General features: G+C 34.1%; 1 protein-coding gene across 6 annotated transcripts in view; it reads right to left on the reverse strand.

Annotated features, from left to right (window-relative positions):
• Window positions 1–18,638, reverse strand: part of LOC117165699 (phosphatase and actin regulator 2) — a 390,523-nt gene that overhangs the window by 23,098 nt on the left and 348,787 nt on the right. For 5 of the 6 annotated variants that reach the window (XM_076628094.1, XM_076628093.1, XM_076628096.1 and 2 more), the window contains 2 exons: window positions 9,701–9,901; window positions 791–1,024 (listed from right to left, as the gene is read on the reverse strand). In XM_076628094.1, coding sequence (XP_076484209.1) covers window positions 791–1,024; window positions 9,701–9,901 — 435 coding nt within the window. The remainder of the gene's footprint in view (window positions 1–790; window positions 1,025–9,700; window positions 9,902–18,638) is intronic. The other variant, XM_076628095.1, reaches the window with a different exon arrangement.

Below are 18,638 nucleotides of genomic sequence, written 5' to 3' on the forward strand. Positions count from 1 at the left end.
TAGAGAAGTACCTCGAATTTTAGGTTCCAAAAATTTTTTGCCAGTCGAAGTTTAAAATTTGTTCGTAATAAGTGTAATAAAAATTACGCATTTCTGCTTCTCGGAATTATCTATTTTTAGATAGCCGTCTTCGAAATATATATTTTACAAAATACCTTCAAAGATACTGCAGGAAAAGAAACAATTCCAAATTTATATATATCATTGAGATAGATTCGATATCTCGAGTTAAACTGCAGTTTCGATACTCTAAACGAATAAACTTTAGTGTCTGACCAATTTTACGGCCTCACTATATTGATGGCACCGACAGTATGTATTTTTATGGTACGATTTAATTGAATCGATTTTAATATTGTTATTTAACGGTTACTGTTTACATATTTTAAAATTTTAGAAATTACAGCTTTTCTATCGTTGCAGTATATTATAGGTAGGTATTATGAAAGACCCTGAGAATTATTTTTGAATAATTTTCAAGACGTGGTAAATATAATCAATGAAATTCCCTTTTAATTAAGAAAAAGTCAATCTTGGAATATAACAAAAATTTGTTCAACCCTGAAAGTCTAATAAGAGCACAAAAATAAAAAACAAATGAAAAGATTTTACTAGACTTATAAATTTATATAACAACCCATTGATATAATACAATATTTATTATCAATATAGTAACATATTCAATCTAAAGTATATGAATAAAAATGAAAGACACCAGTGATTTATATATTATGTTAACAATAGCAGAATAAACGTTATATATAATGAACAGTAGGCCTTTGGTACATACCTTCTTCTTCGTAGTCGGACGACAAAGGATTCCGTATTTGCCGTTGCTTAGCCAACAAGAGGGTAGGACTCGAAGAGCTGAACATTGGAGGAGGCGGAATCGGCCCAATTTCGCTCAGAGGAATCGGCGGTTCCGGAAGTTCCGACAACATCAACGTATTCTGAGGTGGGAGAGGATAACACCTCTCGATTACCTGCTGGTTTTCGCTGCTTTGGTCTAGGACCCCCTTCTCCACTGAAAACGGATAAAACAAATAATTTGTTAGTCCACCTCGTTTACTTTATTTACTAATTACATTTTACTAATTATCTTTATATATAATTAATAAATTTTATTATATTTATTCTCTATAAAGTAATTTTATTTATTATATTTGTCAATATACTACTGTATTTAATTATAGTATTATATTGGTACTTATACCTAACAAATTATTCATAGCAATCATTGGTTCATAAATTCTAGATTATAATGAAAAGCTATAATCGATTATACATTTTTTATGTTATAAGCAAATAATTTTTTATTATAGAAGATTAAATTATATAACTGTAAACGCCAAAACATGGTAGAAAACTAATATAATATGTATGTATGAATTGTAGAAGTGGTAATACAATTATACGAAGTATAAAAGCAATTTAAATTAAAGATTCGTAAGGTAATAGAATTGTGGACGTATCTAGGCACTTGGAGAATCGTTCTATCGCATATTCTATTGGACTGAATCTCAATACTTCCGATTGAATTCGAATATAGAACGCCCTACTTCTCTAGGCTGGATCGAGTGACAAGGAACATCCTATGAAATTAGAATCTTCGAGATCGTTTTTATTATTCTATACCTTGAAAGGAAATTCTAGTTCAGCCTCGTAGCATCACGAATGATTAAATTTACTTAAAATTATGTTTACTAAAAACAGACATCGTATAAAATTCTTATAAAGAACAATACCAATAGAACCGACAATAAACAATTCTCAACATTTTTCCATTTTCAATCGTCTCTATGCAACGGCAATTAAACGAAGTTGACTCACTGTTGGACCTTTATTTGGTTTTATATCTTCTATAAAAATTAATTCTGCAAAATTATCGCAATCTTCGAGATAACGCAACACGTTAATAATCCACGGAAACGCATCATCATCCTATCGTTGTTAAATTTACTCCGCATGTTCTTCAATCTCACTTAACAGCGTCCCAATAACTCTCTCACAATTCATCAACTCTCTACGATCTCCACCAATCTATCAAGTGCACCTAATCAATCCTAACAATCTCTCGTTTCGATCAATTCGAAATGACAATTTCCCCTCTATTATACCATATTCACATAACGCAGTTGGAATGCAACGATGGAAACGAAAATGTCACGATCGGTGGACAACGTTATTCATGGCCACTTCTCTCCAAGATGGAGGAGAGAAAACGTGTGCCAATCCTTTCGGGAAATATGATTCATCGGGGAGTATAGATCCGGCGGAAGCTTGGCAAGTAAGTATGCATTGCTGGTTCCGTTCGTCGCCGTGACAAATTGTGAAATTCCACCTCCGCGACTTTTTCCCACGGATTCCCTTGCGACGCTCATATTCTCTCTTCTTTTTCTCTTTCTTTACTTCCACTCCTCCCGGTCCTCCGTTTCCTCATTTTTTATCCAGCACCCGCTGTATCATTTGCGTCACGGTTCATTTGTCACGAGAAATTCTCGCGTAAACCGTAATAAATGAACGCAGCGCGGATTCGCCAGACGACACAATGTAACAGAGATTTTTGCTAAATTTCAAATTCCTCTCTTTTTGCTGCCGCATAAAACTGTCGAAGCTTTCCTCACTTTTTCCTCTTTCTTTATTTTTGTAGCGGATTTGTCGCATTTTCGAACGTTGAGTGATTTTGGCATTGAAGCTGATGAAATGGGTTTAAAGGGGAAGTTTCTAGCGACATCGGTGTAAATGATATTTGGTATGTCATCCATATTTGTGAAGTAACAGATGCTATTCTTTATTTATTCTATAACAAGCAAATTTAGAATTTATTACAGATTCCAATGCATTTTAGTGACCACTTTAGTATTCATTGTTAAGTCGGAATACTGCTGGTTCTGTTTGTTCTACAATCAATTTTATCAATTATCCGTAAAAAAAGGCGTTTTATATTAATTAGTTAATTAATTAAAAAAAAGATATAAAGTTTACATTATTACACAATATCTTTATAACTGAAACGTCTATAATTTATTAATATCTTTCAAATTGTTCAATATTTACGTACAATGTATTAAATAAACTTGTAATTTGTAGTAAAAGTAAAGAAAGGGAAACAAGTGCTTGAAACGTGTAGTTTTGTATAGTAATTTTTCATATCGTATGGAACGTGTAATTTACACCATATTAACATCTTCTAACATCTTTATTCGAATTTATTCAAAAACTCAAGTACGATGTTCTGCGAACTTCAAGGGTAGCTAATTAAAAGCCAATCTAGCCATCTATTCATACTAATTTCTATCTACACACGTTCATAATTTGTTTATCCAAGTATTTCAGAATCAACAAGTTCTAACGTCGTCGCTTCCCAGAAAAAGTTGCTCGATATTTTATAAAGTGAGTCACTGAGCAACTTTCATTTAAACTTCATTAAAAACCTTTTTTCTCTATCCTGTCAGAAATTTCCCGAGGTTCATTTAAAAAATTGCTTTTTAAAAATGTAAAATGACCAATTAAATAGACTGCCGCTTTTATCAAGTGTCAGTAGAATTTCCTACGATAAATGTCCAAATATTTCCGCGGGTGAATGTATTTCTAAAATGTCAATTACAAATAAAGTAATATCCTTGGCAGTTTTAACAAGATTAACGAGTAGAAAATTGGTTCACAAACCACCAGCTTTCGGTTAGGGCATTCGAGGAATTCGTGCGATCTCGTGGAACTATGCGCGAAGTTGTTCCCGCCGAAATTTCGGACACTGGCTTGCGGTTAGGTGTCCAGAGAAGTTATTTAACATTTTTGCGACCAGCACGAGAAATTCGTGGCTCGCTCAGTTACTTGGTATTTGTGGTATTTTCTTTCAGGTGCACGTAACCCCGAAAATTTATATAGACGATGCGAATTAAGCGCGGTGGAACTCGGATTTGAAAATAATAAAAAAATTGTTAAAAGGAAATCATTATTTAAGAATTATCGCCTCATTAAAAATTTTATATCATAGTATCCCATTCAAATAAATATATACGTGTGCTAAATATTTTATAATACCTACGTATATTTTCAGATTCGTTTGAAACATCACCAGCATAATCTTATTAATTCTCGCACTCATTTAAAAATTATGATAGTCTCGTAACAGTGTTAACGAAATTTCAAAATATTTCGTATAAAACATATAATGTACTCATAAATATTCATAAAAGCTACTTGTTAAGTTGTAACATATTAAATGTTTACCTTTGAGTATAAATATTTTAAAATCTAAATCTTTCTCTTTTTAATAAATAGCTTTGCTTCTTTGTAGACCATCTTACATATTTGTATCTTCTACGCAAGTACATAAACGGGTGTTTTTCAAAATTCAATGAAGCGTAATTCTTCAAAAAAAAAAAAAAAAAAAAACGGACATTTCATGTGTTACAACTTTAATCACAAAGCTTTTATTATTAAAAATTAGTTTAATCAAAGCGAACTATTTAATAATACTAGGAAGTATTGATGTTTTAAATAAAATGAATATATATAATATAACGTAATAAAACGAATACATACATTTTGAAATTTATCGTAATATAAGTGTGCTTTCGTAATCACACACGTCTTTTATTTTCCCAACGCTCATATCATCACCTTCCAGCACAACTTATCCTCCAAAATAAAGCAAATTATCCTATTTACCAATTGCAATAAACGATCGACTCACGACAAATGTTTTGATTTCACGCGACCATCTACCAGCGAGAATCCTCAACACGTTCAAACATAACTCCATACCATCACGAAATAGTCACAATATAACAAAGAATCGTATCGTACACCGTGTCACCTAACCTCGTTTCCGTCTTGTCACGCTATTTTTCAAAGTTTAGATCGTGCTCTCCAAATGATGCAATTTCTCTAGAACGCGTCCCTATCTTTGAGAATCCACTGATCGAACGAAATTCCGTGAAAGGGAACAAACGACGCTTTCTCGAAACGAAAGAGGATCAGAGCGAGGATAAGAGGAGCTAAAAGGGAGCGGAAGCAGCCCTGGGGTGATTAAAGATAGAGCCTCGAGTCGCGATAGTCTTGAAATTTCGTGTCTCTCAAGGCGAAGGAGTAGAAAACATCAGACACTACTTACGAGGCTAAGAATAAGACGTACAAGTATCGCTCTTGTTCATTTAATTATAAAAGGAGAACTGATGGAATGTAATGCTGTTAAGAACAATCCTAAATAAAACAAGAATAATTAAAATCCTTTTATAGCTCTTATAAAATTCAAACTTAATAATTACATTTTTGGTAAGCAGGTTATTTTCGTTCGGAGTTATTTCATATTAAAATTCTCCTTCCTTCATTGACAATTCACAAATTGACATTCAAATCAGAAATTCAACAAAAATTTACTTATCAGATTTTCCTTCTGTTATCTTCATATGTTACCACATAATAATAATAATATTATACTATATAACTATAAAACGTGAGTATCGATGTTTCTTCTCAAACGTGCTCCAAGAATTAAATATTCAACGGGACACTTGCTCTTATCAGTGTATGAAGTAAAGAAGTTTCACCTCCCAAATGGAAATTATTACGAGGAGGAAAAAATGGGAACGTTTTCCTTACGGTCCTTTTAAAATTCACGGAGAAGCTTTTCCCAGAGATCTTGTTTCTTGATATCTGTCTATGTACCGGAGGAAGATTTCGTCGGAAAGTAAATTCGACAGTGGTGGACGTGGTTGTAGAGGGCTAGGCAGAAGTCGAAGATAAAAGCGAACTTTGAAGTTTCGAAGGTAAACGAGAGTTTTAAAGACGATTTACGTGACGAAAACCGACGGCACATGAAAGTTTATCGTTTCGCCGCCAGCTTCTCGGGAAAATTCGCCATCGAACCGACGGGAACTTCCGCGGCCACTTAAAAATCAAGACGTCTTTCTCTTTTATACTTGCTCTTGCACTTAATGGGAACTTTCGCGACAGTTCGAATTATCGGTACGTTGCAGTGTTCTTGTTATGAAACAATATTTCCTTAGTATGCTTGGGCGAGTTGATTCGATTTTAAGACATTGCCAACTTCATAAGCTTATTAAAAGTGTTCGAACACTTGTGGGAACTTATTCTGAATGTATGCATACTGTATGTGTTATGCAGAATATTGTTTATGATATAGTACACAATACAATTATCGAAGTCTGAAACAAACCCAAAAACGTACATAGAAGCTGTGAGATATTTTTTGCAAACATAACCGTCACAAGAATTAGAAAATTATTTATAGATAATAAATCTTGATATTTAATGGTAGTTCCCCTTAGTATTAATTATATATTTAAGCCAACTATTCATACTGCATATTACTTTTTTATTGCGTGTATGCTTGTGATAAACGTCTCATATCTTGTGTATATTAGATGTAGAAATGACTTCTTTTAGACAATAAAAACTTCCATTATACGCAAAAATCGAAAAGAATTTGTTTGTACATGTAATAAATTTCCTTCAGATTTTATCATTATAATCGTGATAGTATCCATACAGAAAACAAAGGTTAATTTAAAAAATGCTTTATTTACTTATTCTTAAATTTATACTATCTAACCTGGATGATTTTTCGCTCGAAGAATTTACTAAAGCTGAGAATATTAGAATTTACGAGCGGATATACTTCTCATGACTTATGACGCGCAACCACGTCTGACCATAAACGCATTACTTCCACTTGCGCTCTGTTCTACTCGCTTTAACATTTTACTACGTTGCTTGTTTCATGCTCGTGTAAATTCGTATACGTGCGTTATCTCTGGTTCATTATTTTATATTTACGTCGTTTTAAATTGTAACAACTGAACTGTCGTTTATTTAACGTTATTCTTTATTCTGCATTTTCATTAAATGTCTGGTTTACTTTTAAGCTTATCGTTCACCTTATATAAAATTCTCTTATTCCAAATTCGTTCTTTATACACTTCTGTATATCCTTTCTACTAAGGAGAAGTTTAAAAGTCTCGTCTAAAAAACTAGTCTAGTCTAAAAGATAGTTAGAATCATATTTAATTTTTCAACATTACGATAATAATTAAATTGCGGAATTTGATGCGGTTGTAGAATATGTAAAGGCGCAAAAATTCATAGAATAGATACGGTATCCAAACTAGAATCATTATAATATTTAGTAGAATTTCAATTTAATTATGTTCATAAAACTATAACCATCTGCGATATAATAATACTGAATTTCATATTTCCTCATAAGAACATATGAAAGAAATAAAAAGAGCGAAGGAAGGAATTAAAACGAAGAATTAAATGGCCAGGAAAATTTCATTTTCTTTCACTTTTATCGCAGGATACGTTCTACTAGTGACGCTATTTAATATTCAACGCGTTTAATCGGAATTAAACATCCTTACGGAGAAGTATTCCATATAAATAACATATAATGTTGCTTAAAAATTCATTATTATTTTTATCATCGATGTTCGCCTAAGGAATAACGAACGTCATAAGCGAACGATGCAATCATTTTCGATCGTGTCACATCGATATCGTCGTTGGAATTTAATAGCACGTCATAAAAAAAGAAGGGTAACGAGCATCACGATATTAAATTGGCTGAAAGTTTTCTGATAATAGTAAAAAATCGTAATTTCACCGCGGGTATAATATCGATGCGACGTCGTTTCATATAACGTCGAGTTATTCGTTGCTCGGCCATTCAACCCTTCCCGCCCTATTTCTTTTTCCCAGTAGTTATTATTTTAATCGTAGCACGATCAACCTGATAATCTGAAAACCGATAATCGGTATGAAAGTAATGGACGTTGGTCGTATTACTTTCACTTCATTCATCGATCCTTTCATTCGAAATGTTATGAATGAATCATATGCAATTGAAAGGATCAGTAGAAAAGCGATATAAAATACATTTGAATTTTCTAATAGAAGTTTTCTAGTGGAAAGTTTGGTAGAGTTTAGTCAGTACGATATTATCTGAAATTTTCCATAACAAAGTTTCTCCAAACAATCCAGCGTTTCTATGTTATGTGAGGTAGGAAAATCGTAAAACATATTTTTCTGGTATATTTCTGCTTTCAAAGGAAAATGATGTAAATTAGTTGGCACATGGACTATGGCGTTCTAGCCATTAATTATTTTGTTCCACATTTATGAGGAAGTTATTTTTTACTTTTAGTATTTGCGATTTTATTCAGGTCAGCCTTTCAGCTTGTAGAACATGTCTCGCGATACACGCCACTTCCTGTTAACGAGCTGTCGTAACTCAGAGTATTATTAGAATCATCTTGTTTTATGTTTCGCGAAACACGCGTGATTACGCGCTCGATTTTCTACAGTTTCCCTTTTATCGTTCAGTGATTACGTAATGGAAAAAGTTCTTTCGACTATTTCGCATAGAAATTAATGAAAAATCAGCGCATGCAACGAAAATGTTGGGCTACCTAAATATACAAGCGATGAGAAGAGTACCGTTCCAAAATTGTATACGAAACACGTTGGAAATAATTAATGAACGTAATAAAATTGACGCACGCATATGTGATAAAGCAATGAATAGAGAATAATTAATGATACTGCTAAAATTCAGAAATCCCGATTTTATGAATATTTCGGTGGAAATATTAAATTTTTCATTACTTTATTATAAACGCCATGAAAATAAAATAACTTGTACTTTCTGTTCTATTTCTGTAATTGCTTTCAAAAGTAATTAAATATATACTTATCGTACGTATTTTAATTTCTTTTTAGCTATCGAATAAATTTCAAACAATTGGTAGTAGTACCTCTACTAAATAAATGAAATTTTTAAGAAAACGCGAATTGTATCGCATGACCTGGAAACTTAGAAATTCTGCGCAATATCTCTCTATAAATTTTCTACTTCTCATCCGTCATATTTAACACCTACTCCTTATAATCTAATCTCTCCCATTTATGGAAGGCTTATTGACGATGATGTATTTTGTGGATCGTTGAAGACAATTAGCTCAACACTTTCAAACAATTTATGGCAGGTATTTATTGTTAGACCGCGTGTGCAATTGAGCAATAACAAGATTAGTAAATTGGAAAATAAATTATTAGCGATTCTTTCTTTTGTTTTATCATCAATAACATACTAATGATCGCGATAGTCATGTCTCGTTGCAGTGTTAATAAAATTTCAAAAATCCATAAAACTTTTCTATTATAAAAGTTAAAATATTTTCGTGAGTCGCTGCGCGTTACATTTATCGCACAAGATGCAATGTAGTACTTAAGGAGCTATTTTATATTCTACTGTTAATCTACTGATAATACATCACATACAGCGACACAGTGTTTTCAGTATGGTGGCGTTGCCTCTGAGTCAAGTAGCTAAAGGATCAGCCTGTGGCTTCTAATAAATTTTAAAGGAACGTTTAGATTAAAGGAGCAAAATATAGAACGAAAGCATCTATTCGTTCGGTGTAGACGGTCATCGAGCAATTTGTTCATAAATTCATTTACAATAATCGAATGTGCATTTTTAGAACATTCTGATGTCCGATTTCCCATTCGATGAGCAATCGTCAAATGGCAAACGAACGTTCTTCGTTTCTTTCATTTTTCTAAATTATTTTACTAAATTTTATTATCATTTATCCGTTTGGTCTAAATGCAGCATAAAAATACCGGAAAAAGTTGGAATTGCGCGGTGATACAGAATATCTGTACTCACACTCAGTGTCGAACAAGATCAGTCTCCTGGCTACCACCCTGGCTTCCAGGGTGTTCGGCCTACTCGGCTTTTGCTGGTTCCCCGAATTCGGGGGTGCCACCGAGATCGGCACGGTCGTAGCCGTGCCCTGATTCGCTTGCGGCTCACCGCTCGGCGATACCGCGCCATTTGCACTCTGTTCAGTCTTTTCCTTCTTCGGCTCTGCAACAGAAAAAAAAATTCCAGACCGGTCAGAGCGGGACCAGAGACAATGGTCGGGGATCGCGCGAGCGGTTTTGCCTTTTATCTATTTTATCGATTCTATATCTCGTGCACCTTCTACCTTTTAATCCAGAATTCTTTCTTTCGTTAATGCAGTATCTGGTTTTCAAGCGAATCGTTGGTCTTTCAACAGTCTTAAACTTTCGAAAGTTCTAGATCGTACCTTTCGTTCCGTTTGTTGTATTTTTGTTTCTTTTCTTTAACTTCTTCAAGCGTTCGTTTGCTTCTTTTTGAAGGAATTCTAGGTTGCATTGCGGGTTGTAATATCTTTGGAATATGAAATTGTACTTTCTAACAAATATTTGAACTTGGCGATTTGTGACGAATATCTGTATTCATTTTGGTTATTGATAATAGAGGAAAAATTCTTTTGAAGAAAATTCGCCCCCTTAGCTCTTAACTGTTCCAATTTCACTTTTAGAAACAGTGTAATTGACCAATCCACGTATGTCTCATTAATAGAAAGAAGACACATTTATGATAATATGATAAAAATGCTACTCAGAGAGAAACAAATATTCAGTCCTTTCAAGTCCTAACACGATCATATTACACTTCATTTAAACTCAGTTTTCTTAGTTTACAAACTGGTGGACAAAGAACAGTTGTAAAATAGGGTGGCGAATTGTATTGAAATATAGAGATTTACGTATTAAACGAACAAATGAACATTTTGCTTTTAAAGAGCCACGTAAAAACACATTTCGTTATCAACATTAAAATTAATATCATAAGGTAAATTATTTAAAAAAAACGTTAATTGTAAGTAAACTAAAAAGCACTGAGTATTTCGCTTTGACGCGTTTCACAGATGGAAACGGGTGTTTTTATCGGCGAAAGAAACGGCCGGAGATGGCTCGGCATTAAATCGTCGAAACTCGGGGCGACTTCGTTTCCTGGCATTGCGTCGTTCTTCTTCATTATTTCGTACGTTCTTCGTTTTACTGCGCTTTCCACGAGACACGTTTGGCTAACTCGGGAAATATCGTTGCGAGTGCGCCTCAAAATTGCCATTTCCACCTTTTACTCTCCAACTCGTGCCATACACACTGGGATAATAAGCTCGCGCGTTTAGGATTCACGCGTAAACTACCCTCTGCGTCACGTTCGTGACTATAACCAGCTTTATGAGCCACGGAAAAAATTGGTAACCCGTCGCGTTCATGCGAATTAGGCTATAGCTGTTACCTTGTCCGGTAAAATACTGCACGACTCCTCTTTTTCTTCATTTGCATCTCTTCTTTTTTTTTTTTTTTTTTTCGAAGATATCTTCGTGATATCTACGTGATTAGAGGAACGAGCTTTCCTACTTTTACAACGAGTTTTATGACAAGTTTGTAATTAAAATTTGTTTGTAGGAATTTTCTAAACGAATAATAAATCACGACAGAAAAAAATAAATGGAAATTTATTCGCCACTAACGAATCAGTTTTTATAGAGGTAACGATTGGTTCGTTCGATTTTTCGATCGTTTGCGACAGATAATTAGGGCAATTGATGAGATTACCTATTCGTGATTTTTAATTCATTTGAGGAGGATGGTTCTAATGGAAATTTGTGACACGTATTGAATAAATGAATACCGATAGGAGGTAACAGATGGAAATACGATTAGTATTACTATCCGTTTTATTCGAATAATTTTAGTTCAAGTGATAATATATGCAAAAAACAATAGAAGTTGTTATTTTAATTTCTCAAGTGGTAAAAATCGATATATTCTAACGTTTAACGTTAGTTTCAGAGTGAACGTATAGATAAACGTTGTTGTCGATGCATCGTGCATCACGCTTCAAATATGTACATAAAGCGGAAAATATTTACAGTGGTAAACAAAGGATTGAAGATAGAAATAAATCGGAGGATTGCCAGATGTTGATTCAGATCGTTGACCAGTGGCTTCGCGTCGTGATTCTCTTTTTATCTCATCCTTTCGCGTAGAAATCGCGAAACTTTATTTCGAACCGGACGTCATCGGTGACTAAACTACAGATTTCTTGCAGATCTTCATCTCGAAAATATACGAATCTCGGTCATATCGTTTTAAACGTTTCATTTTTAATAGTCGCCTGTAAAAAATCGTACGGACCAAGGAGAACTTACATATTTTAAATTTAATATTTTTATCTTACTATGCATTCTGAAAGTAACAGTTACCAATTTTACAAATTACATCAACTGAGTAATTCTTTAACTAACGTCCAGATTCGTCAGTCAATACCATCGATCATTTATTTTAACGACTATTTGTCAAACAGCTCTCGATTCATCGTCCTAATTAAGGATGTCGACCAAAATGTAGCTTTTGACAATTCAGCGTAACTCTATCGCATACCAAATCCTCGATTCCACAAAGCCGAAAATTGAAATCGATGCGAAACAACGCGCGGAAAAGAATTTCACGACTTCTATTTTACTCTTCGAAATCCCATCAAACGTTTCGTATAAATTCCACACACGATCCCCTCAATTTCCACGTACAAACATCGACAAACAACGAGGATCACGTGTCAATATTCTCCTCGATCGTTTGTCACCGCAACGGTTATTCGTCAAAAAGTCCGCAAGAACGTTTGAGATCGCGTGTAACTGATGCACAAAATAGCATTGGTGGAAGGAAAAAGAGACAAGATCGGAAAAAATTCGATGGCCGAGCAGTGTCGAGATCGTAATTAAAGGCTACAAAGCGTCAATGCAGAATAGCACGTGGATCGCAGCCGAGGATGAAATCATCTCGATTCGGCAGTGACAGATCACCGTGTGAAACGAGATTTTCGTCAGCTTTGGCCTTCTCCGCTGTCGGATTTTCCTCGCGGAGTTCCGCGATGCTTTGGAACTGTGCCAATGGAACTTCGAAAGAGGATCGTCGACGACGGCGACTCAACTAATAACGCCAACAACATGTAACGAATTAACGTGGAACGAAGGTCGACGGATATGAGAAAAGGAAATTTGACTAGATTAGAGGAAATGTAACGTTGCGACGAATGATATGCGGAAGAATATATTTTAATGGATTTTCTGGTTTTAGTTTTCATTTTTGGATTCCTCTTTTTCTATTGGGGAATGATATTGAAGGTACAAACAAAGGAAGGGTATCTTTGAAGGTCATACCTTCAAAGGAAGGCCAATTTAGTCCTTAGATAGTAAAACAGCCTTAATATTATATATTTTACATACACAATTAATGATGTATAGTTACACCTTCAGTCGAGCATAAATAATGTCAGCAAAAATAAATAACATTACCTTCGCGATATTATCAATTCTGTAACCTTGAACTACAGAATTTTATAAGCTTTAGAATGTAAGTGTCTTCAACTACAGAAAGCTTACCAAATCAATATACATCGTTATTTAAAGTATATGAAATTAATTTTTATATATGTAATATTTAATAAATAAAATCATTGAATAATTTGAAAAACTACATATCTATACAACGGGGAAAATATCAAACTTTCCAGTTAGGGGCTAAACAAGTATTTTTTCTGAAATTATCTGAAATCAAGCGGCTCAAAAATGCTTGACTTTACTACTGAAATCCAAACCTCGTGAGGATTCTCGCTTTTTCAAAGTCCACCCATATTTTCATCTTTACTTTACTATAACACTCATTTTCTATACAATTTCATAAAAAATGACTACAAACCCAAGCAAATCAAGCCATAATCACGATCAATTCATATTCTCAGTTATTTCTTTCAAACGCAATCAAATCTTCGTAACGAGGATTGAAATTAACGAGATTAAATATTTCTTTCGCGATCGCAATTCAATCGATAAGCACAAACACGAACCTGACAATTCTTTTCACACGCGATTGTCGTTCCGCATACCCAGCACGTTCAGAGCAGACTGTTAGAAACTAGAAACCTCCCGCAGCTCGAAATAGATTAGAAACGTCGGGCGGATTGCGCGACCATCGCGACCTTCTCGACGTGCGTGTCTCGTTACCCCAGATTCCTCATAGTCGCGAGCTGTCGCGAAGACAATCGAGTTTATTGAGCTCATTGTCTGGGATTTAGTCGAAGGATAACAGTGCTCGTGATTACGCTGTGATTTCAAAACACGATCTCAATATTCTCCAAATTTTCGTAATTTTCTAATAAAATTCTCTCTTGTATAATAATTAAGTAATAAATCAAATTAGGAAATTGATAAGTTACAAATTATACATCATAAACTTCTCTTTTATAATTTTACAATTTTAGGATACAGTTAGGATAATAAGCTAATTAATGAATTTATGAAATTTAGAAAAACTTACAGAACTTAACTTTCTTTATTATCAAATTTGCCTTATTACCAAATAATTATAAAATTGATTCCATCGTGCTAAAGAGCTTTGGAAATAAATTAAATCGATCGATTTATACGCGAAGGAAATTTATAAACTTGCTATGTTTTAGAGGCTCGTGTATATTTGGTCAATTGTATTATTTGAACGCCGTTTGGGAAATTCGCGAAAATATCGAGAAATTCGCGGTTTTGTTGGTTTATTTTAAATTAAATATCGGTATATTAATGTTTATTTTGATTTAAGATATGGACATGTTTCCTTAAAGCAAATTTACCGATAGGTGATTAGTATGATAAATATCCAATGATCCAATACTTCGTAAAGTTGCATCGTTCAAAATAGTAGAGTACTTTTATTCCAGAAAAATGTAATCAAAAGTATTTCGTTATGTATTGATTTTCGTGACCAAAGAAGATATGATCAATATGAAAATTTTAAGAATCGTAGTATATTGCATGCATCGAACGATAGTTTTTGTTGCGTTTTTTAACTTCATCAGTCAGTGTTAATCGTACGAGTGATTCTTTCACATAAATGAAGAAGAAATCAAAGACATATATCTTCGTAGACATAAATGTACAATACGAGTATTAAACATGCTTATCTTATATTTTAAAATATATACGTTTCTCTTGTTGAGAAATTATAAAATAGAATCAAAACGTTCAGTTTATCTATAGACATTAAGTTAATGTTTCCTATAATTCGTCATATTTACATCAGTGTACATTCGATTTTATTTTTATACATAGCTCCATCTACGGGACGTGTAGCGCCAAGTTATTCAGACTTATGTAAGCAATCGTGGTTAAAATATACAATAAAGCAGCGACTAATATGATTTCTAAATTTTTGAGCTTAAGGTATGAGTTTAAGATATACATTATATGTTTATTATACATTTACAATAGTACATTACATTTTTCATTTTATAAACATTCTCCATCTCTTTCGTGTCCCTTTTTTTATATTTAATTTTCCTCAGTATTGTATTGTACTGAAATTGCTGTACTTGACATCATCATCGTTTAAAATATCTCCTCTGTTCCTGACAATGCAATCTAATTTTCGAGGAAGTTCTCAAGCTACCATTAACCTTTTCTTCGAGAAACTCTATTGTTTAAATTATTATTTGTCTTTTTATACACTTGAAAACTTTTACATGTTCCTAGTTTTTAATATTTTTAATACCAACATTATTAATTTGATATTTAATATTTTTTCTCTTTTAAGAACAGACTTTTAAAATAATTTTCACAATTTCTTATGTACTTCTTAATATTTCTCAATACTTTCGCACATCTTTTACCAATTCTTTACCATTTTAATATTCAATGCATTTCTTCGAAAAAAGGGCGAAAATTGTTAAAAAAATTTCCTATTTTTAAACATTCCATCAATAATAATACACGCTTTGTAAAAACATTTGTCGAACGATTTTCCTTGTTTTAGAAACAGTTGGTGATTTATTGATCCGAGTTCAATGTCTCGAAGAAACGAGATTGGAATTAGAACGATACGAACGATTTACTCACTGGCAATTATATGTAAATTTGTCGTGTCCAAGAAGAGGCACGACCGAAATAATTCACGAACTGTAGCAGAACGGACGCAACAACTTTCTTGCTGGCTTAAGTCGGACTAACTTTGAGTCATGTTGCTCGAAATTCCATCGGAGTTTTCTATGCCAAGTGCAGCAGCCTATACGAACACGTATGCGTTGTCATATATTCATTTTTTCGTTTCAAATGACACTGTCAAAAATATATCTACGTGAAATAGTTGTATGTTCTTTTTAGATAAATATCGTCAGAAAAAATAACGTCTGATGCATAAACCTGAAAGAATCTCAGTAATGATTTGTTAAAAATTTTACTAATAAACCAAAAATTACAATTTAGCTACAAGGTTATTCTCCTCGATTCATCAGACATATAAGTGGTAACTGGCAGTACAGGTCAGACATTTGATGAAACAATTTTATTACGAAGTTGATTACCATACTGCGGATGCAAATTGATATTTTTATAAATAAAACTACAGAAATAGAAGCTAAATAACGGTTTGTTTTACCTTCCAAAACTTATACAACGTATATCATATCATCATATTTAGGACGTTTTACGTATTTCTGCACGTTTGGCTTATTCTCTGAATTTTCGTACCTTCAAATTTCTTATGGATCCATAAAAACTCGTAGTCCAGTGATTACTATAGTTAGTATTATAATATGAAGAAAGAGAAAAAGCGGGAAAGGACTCATTTGTTCTATCGATATCTCCCCGATTTCGTTTTTCTCGTACACGTGAAGATGGTGTCGCGGAGAATTATGTCGTGGACACGATATGCGCGACGAAACGACGCATAATAAACGAGGCCGTTTAACACGGTGAACATACTGGTTCGTCGTGAATTATTTCTGCCCAGCACGCGGTTGTTGAAAACACAGGAAAAACAGGAGAAACCGGGTGTGAAAATTACGGACGACGCAAACTCTCCAGCCGCGAGTTCTATAAATAATTCGACGCATCTTCGTACCGCGAAAATTCCCGTTAATATTTCATCGTCCCTTGCGTGGGCCCTGGTTCTCGAAAGGTGGAACGTATTAAGCTTCCTGTTTGGAAAAGGGAACTTCCGTTTAATGCTTGTTCGAATTGTTCTTTATTTTATGAGCCACGGTATAAAGGAAAGTACACGATATAGGGGAGGAAAAACGGTACTTCAGACTATAACAATGGAGGACAAAACAAAGTTTCAAATTGATGCTTATGTCCTGTGTAAAATTGATTCTTATGTTTGAGTAGGTATTAGCAACTTTTATGCTTTACATTTTTCACGATTTTTTGTAACAGCCATCTATCTTGGATTTTACAGGGAGGATCTCTCTCTGCGTGCAAGGAGACAAGAGACGATTATTTGTGGGGATAAAGCGAACCTGTGGAATGAGACTTTGTCAGAAACTGAGTTTCGAGTGATAAAATAGTATTACACGTTTTTAATTCATTTACGCACAATTTACATGACTTTAGTAGATTCAAAGGGATTTTTCTCATTGCATAGATGCAATTCAGTAATTTCAAACGCACAAATCAACCACCTTGTATGTTCGTGAAGCGATTCTCTATTGACGCAGATCCGGTGAAAACAGATCGCTTGTCGGAAGATTGCGTTCATCGCTTCGAAATTGTGATGACGTGCTTGTGGAACTATTCGTACGTCTTTCACCATTAAGATCATTACATCATCATCTGGAATCTCAGATACACATCACTATATGGTCTATTGAGATCACCGAGACTTTAAACTGCCGATTAAATAGATGAACTAAAAGTCGTCGTTTCCTACGGATTTCGTATTTTATATCTTTCTTTTTTCTTCTTGTGGACAAAATTAATGAAACTCAAGCTTGCAACAAGATACTCTATAACACACTAAATATTTATGAAATACATCTAAGATAAAAATAAATGAATATAAAGTAGTTAAAATGAAGTTAACCTTCAACTGGCGTGGTGTGCGTTAAATAGTTAAAAGAAAATAATATACGTAAAGAGTGAAAAAAAAAAACATAAAATATTGAGCATCTTATTTAGAAAAAAACACGGAACATCTTCCAAAAAATATTGCACAAAAAATCTAATAAAGAAGAATATAATTATTAACACTTTCTTTTTAAATCGTGACAATTTTATTCAACATCTCCTTCCCCTCACAGCGAATGCTTCACAATTAATTTCAAGCTGTCGCGTCGAGGCTAACCAATTCACCCACCCTAATAGAATTTCCATTTTCCCCAAATTTACATCTGTTACACCATGGACCGTATCGTTGGGAATGAACCGAGGATCGCAGGGTCGGGAAGTCGGTGGAAACCGAGTGGCAAACGTGTCTGTCGCACGAAAACACGACAATGGGGGTGGAGCGTACGTATCGATCGTTACCTCTCGTCGTGAGTTCCATCAGAAACGATAATGCTAAACTGCAGATTCGCGTCGTTGGGTCGGCAACGCGTGCAATAAAGGCCAACGTTATCTGGCAGTAGCATTGTTTACGGTTCGCTCGAGTTTCGACTATGCTTCGCCGATTTTTCTCTCTTTCTCTTTCGTACCGCCGCTTTTCCTCCACTCTTTTATTTTCAACGACTCGAAACTCGCTCGAAACTGTCTGCTCGAAAAAAAAAAACTCGACAACCCGTCGGATAATTGCGTTCAGAAAACGGAACGAGTCCGTATTTGGCTTCCGGCCGATCTTATCGTTTCTGATATCCTCCTTCTGTCTTTTGTTACCGTCGCTTATTAGCCGGAGACTCGAATGAAAGCAGACGAAATTCAATTGGACGGTGTTTATCGCAAATAGTGGAAATTGAATTTTGT

Source organism: Bombus vancouverensis, chromosome 3, assembly GCF_051014615.1.
Source record: "Bombus vancouverensis nearcticus chromosome 3, iyBomVanc1_principal, whole genome shotgun sequence".
Lineage (NCBI taxonomy): Eukaryota > Metazoa > Arthropoda > Insecta > Hymenoptera > Apidae > Bombus > Bombus vancouverensis.